Source organism: Pistacia vera, unplaced genomic scaffold, assembly GCF_008641045.1.
Source record: "Pistacia vera cultivar Batoury unplaced genomic scaffold, PisVer_v2 Contig418, whole genome shotgun sequence".
Classification (NCBI taxonomy): domain Eukaryota; kingdom Viridiplantae; phylum Streptophyta; class Magnoliopsida; order Sapindales; family Anacardiaceae; genus Pistacia; species Pistacia vera.
The window spans coordinates 250,364-252,614 of NW_022196244.1; the positions used below are offsets into that span (position 1 = coordinate 250,364).

General features: G+C 35.9%; 1 protein-coding gene across 1 annotated transcript; it reads left to right on the forward strand.

Moving 5' to 3' along the window:
* Positions 1 to 381, forward strand: LOC116142729. The gene has a single exon (XM_031428136.1). It carries the CDS (start codon positions 1 to 3, stop codon positions 379 to 381), a length of 381 nt encoding a protein of 126 aa, XP_031283996.1.
* Positions 382 to 2,251: the final 1,870 nt, after the last annotated feature.

Sequence of the window (2,251 nt, forward strand, 5' to 3'; positions counted from 1 at the left end):
ATGGATTTGGAAAAGATGGGTGAGAAGCATTTGCTTCAACTTAATGAGTTAGAGGAGATTTGGGATGAAGCCTATGAGAATGCCAAGATTTATAAAGAACGAACTAAGCGTTACCATGACAAAGGCCTAATTCGTAAGTCTCTTTACTTGGGAATGAAAGTTCTTTTGTTTGACTCTCGTTTTAAACTTTTTCTAGGGAAGTTAAAGTCAAAATGGAGTGGACCGTTTCCAATAGTTCAAATTTTTCCCCATGGAGTGGTCGAATTGTTAAATCCAAGGACTGATGAGACATTCAAAGTCAATGGGCATTGTATGAAGCCCTATTTGGAAGAAGTCCAGGGAAAAGGGACTATTGAGTGCATTCATGTGCACAATCCTTGAACATGAAAGGAGAAAGGTCTTGCCAAAATGTTAAAGAAAGTGCTTGATGGGAAGCAACCCGCCCATGCTTTCTTTGCAAACATTTAGGACAATGTTTAGTTTAGGTTTGGGGGTGCAAAAGAAAATTTGTTTTTTTTGTTGGTAACTAGATATTTTGTGTGATTTGTGTTTATTTTGTTAGCATTTTCAAAAGTTTGATATGTAAATTGATGCATACCCATGTTCCATAAACCATGCCCTTGATATTGAAGTTGAGATGAACGTAGAATTAATGATTAAGAAACAAATAGTAGAGACTACCTTGTGAGTTCTTTGAGCCATAAGCGTTTTAATTGAGAGGGTTAGTTTCTTGAACCTCTTACACACTTTTTCAAAATTTTACTTATGTTAGGATGGTCTCATTAGGCATTTATACTGGGTAGCTCCAAGTTAGAAGGACTTTAAGAGATGATGTTAGGCTATGCATTTTTTTCCCCTATTAAAAGCCTTAATCCACACCCTTTTGTGTGCACCAATTACAACTTTTGAAGCCAAACACTTAGCTTTTCCTCTCATCACCTATATCAAGCCTTACACATTCAAACCAATTTTAAGCCATACTCTATAGCTTGAGAATGCCAAAGTGATGAGACAAGTTAAGAAGGTTGAACTCCATATAAAAAATATGGTGAGTACCAAGGAAATGTTTGTTGTTTCTTCATTCATTCAAGAAAAGAAAAAAGTATAGCATCTTGGTCACCAAAATGAATTCAAAGAGGAGAGCTTGCCTTTCAAGTACAAATAAGAGGAAGCTTTGGTATGTTTCAAGCTCTAGTTTTTCCAAGCCTTTCTTTCTTAACCCTAACCGAGCCTTATGTTACAACCATAATAAAGACCTAACTGATCTTTTAGGAAATCTTGCTTGGAGATAAGGAATGTATGTCTATTCCATGTACTTCGTTCTTTTCATGAGACCCATTTTGTGAACATATGAGTGTTTATTGATTATACCCATATTCGTGTGTGAGAATATAGTTGCTATTCTTTGTCTATATAACTTCTACTCACACATTCTTGATGAGTGCGTAAGTCTAGGATCGGTGTGATATAATGAGTAAATCTTGTGAGATCTCGAGTTGAAGCGAATTAATCCTATTCTTGACATTAAGTTTGGGGGAGATCGAGACAGATATGTTTTGAGCATTAGAATATGGTAGCGTAGTGTGTACGATATTTGCATAAAATGCTTTGTTGTGCTAAGATTTTAAATACAATTGTGTGAATGTACTTAGTTGCTAATTATAGTGTACTTTAAGATTTGAGGTTTTAGTTGAGTTTTTCCTTCTTTCTTTAATTGTTGTTTTGCTTAAGGGCAAGCAAAATCTAGGTTTGGGGGAATTTGATAAACCAATATTTTCCTTGGTATTTTGTTATGTTTTTTGCTGTTATTGTGTGTCTTACCTTAAGGATATGTTACTTTGAGGTGGTTTTTACTATTTTGAGGGTATATGAGCTTTTGGAATGCATTTGGAAGAAATCGTGCAAAATGGGTCGAGAATCGGAGTTGAAAAGAGGAAGAAAAATGCGAAGCAACTGGATGGCGCCGTCGCAGAGTTTTTCTATGCTGCGACACTAAAAAGTTATCTAGGCAGAACGTTAGTGCTGCGGCGTGAAGAATTTGGCATCACGGCGTGAAAGAGTCTAAGGTTTGTGGGAAAATTTGGCGCCACTATAACACCCCCTCCAGCTGGGTATCCTCTAAGTATTTCTATAGGATGGAAACTTAGAGAATTCATGCCTGGAAGGTTGTGTAATTTAAAATGAAAATCCTGGTTACAAACATGTCCTATATGAAAATAAATAAATAAAAACTTCTCCTCTCATTTACATT

Bases quoted from the DNA above. Each gene is read 5' to 3' on its own strand.
- LOC116142729 (XM_031428136.1), top strand. From the start codon at position 1: ATGGATTTGGAAAAGATGGGTGAGAAGCATTTGCTTCAACTTAATGAG.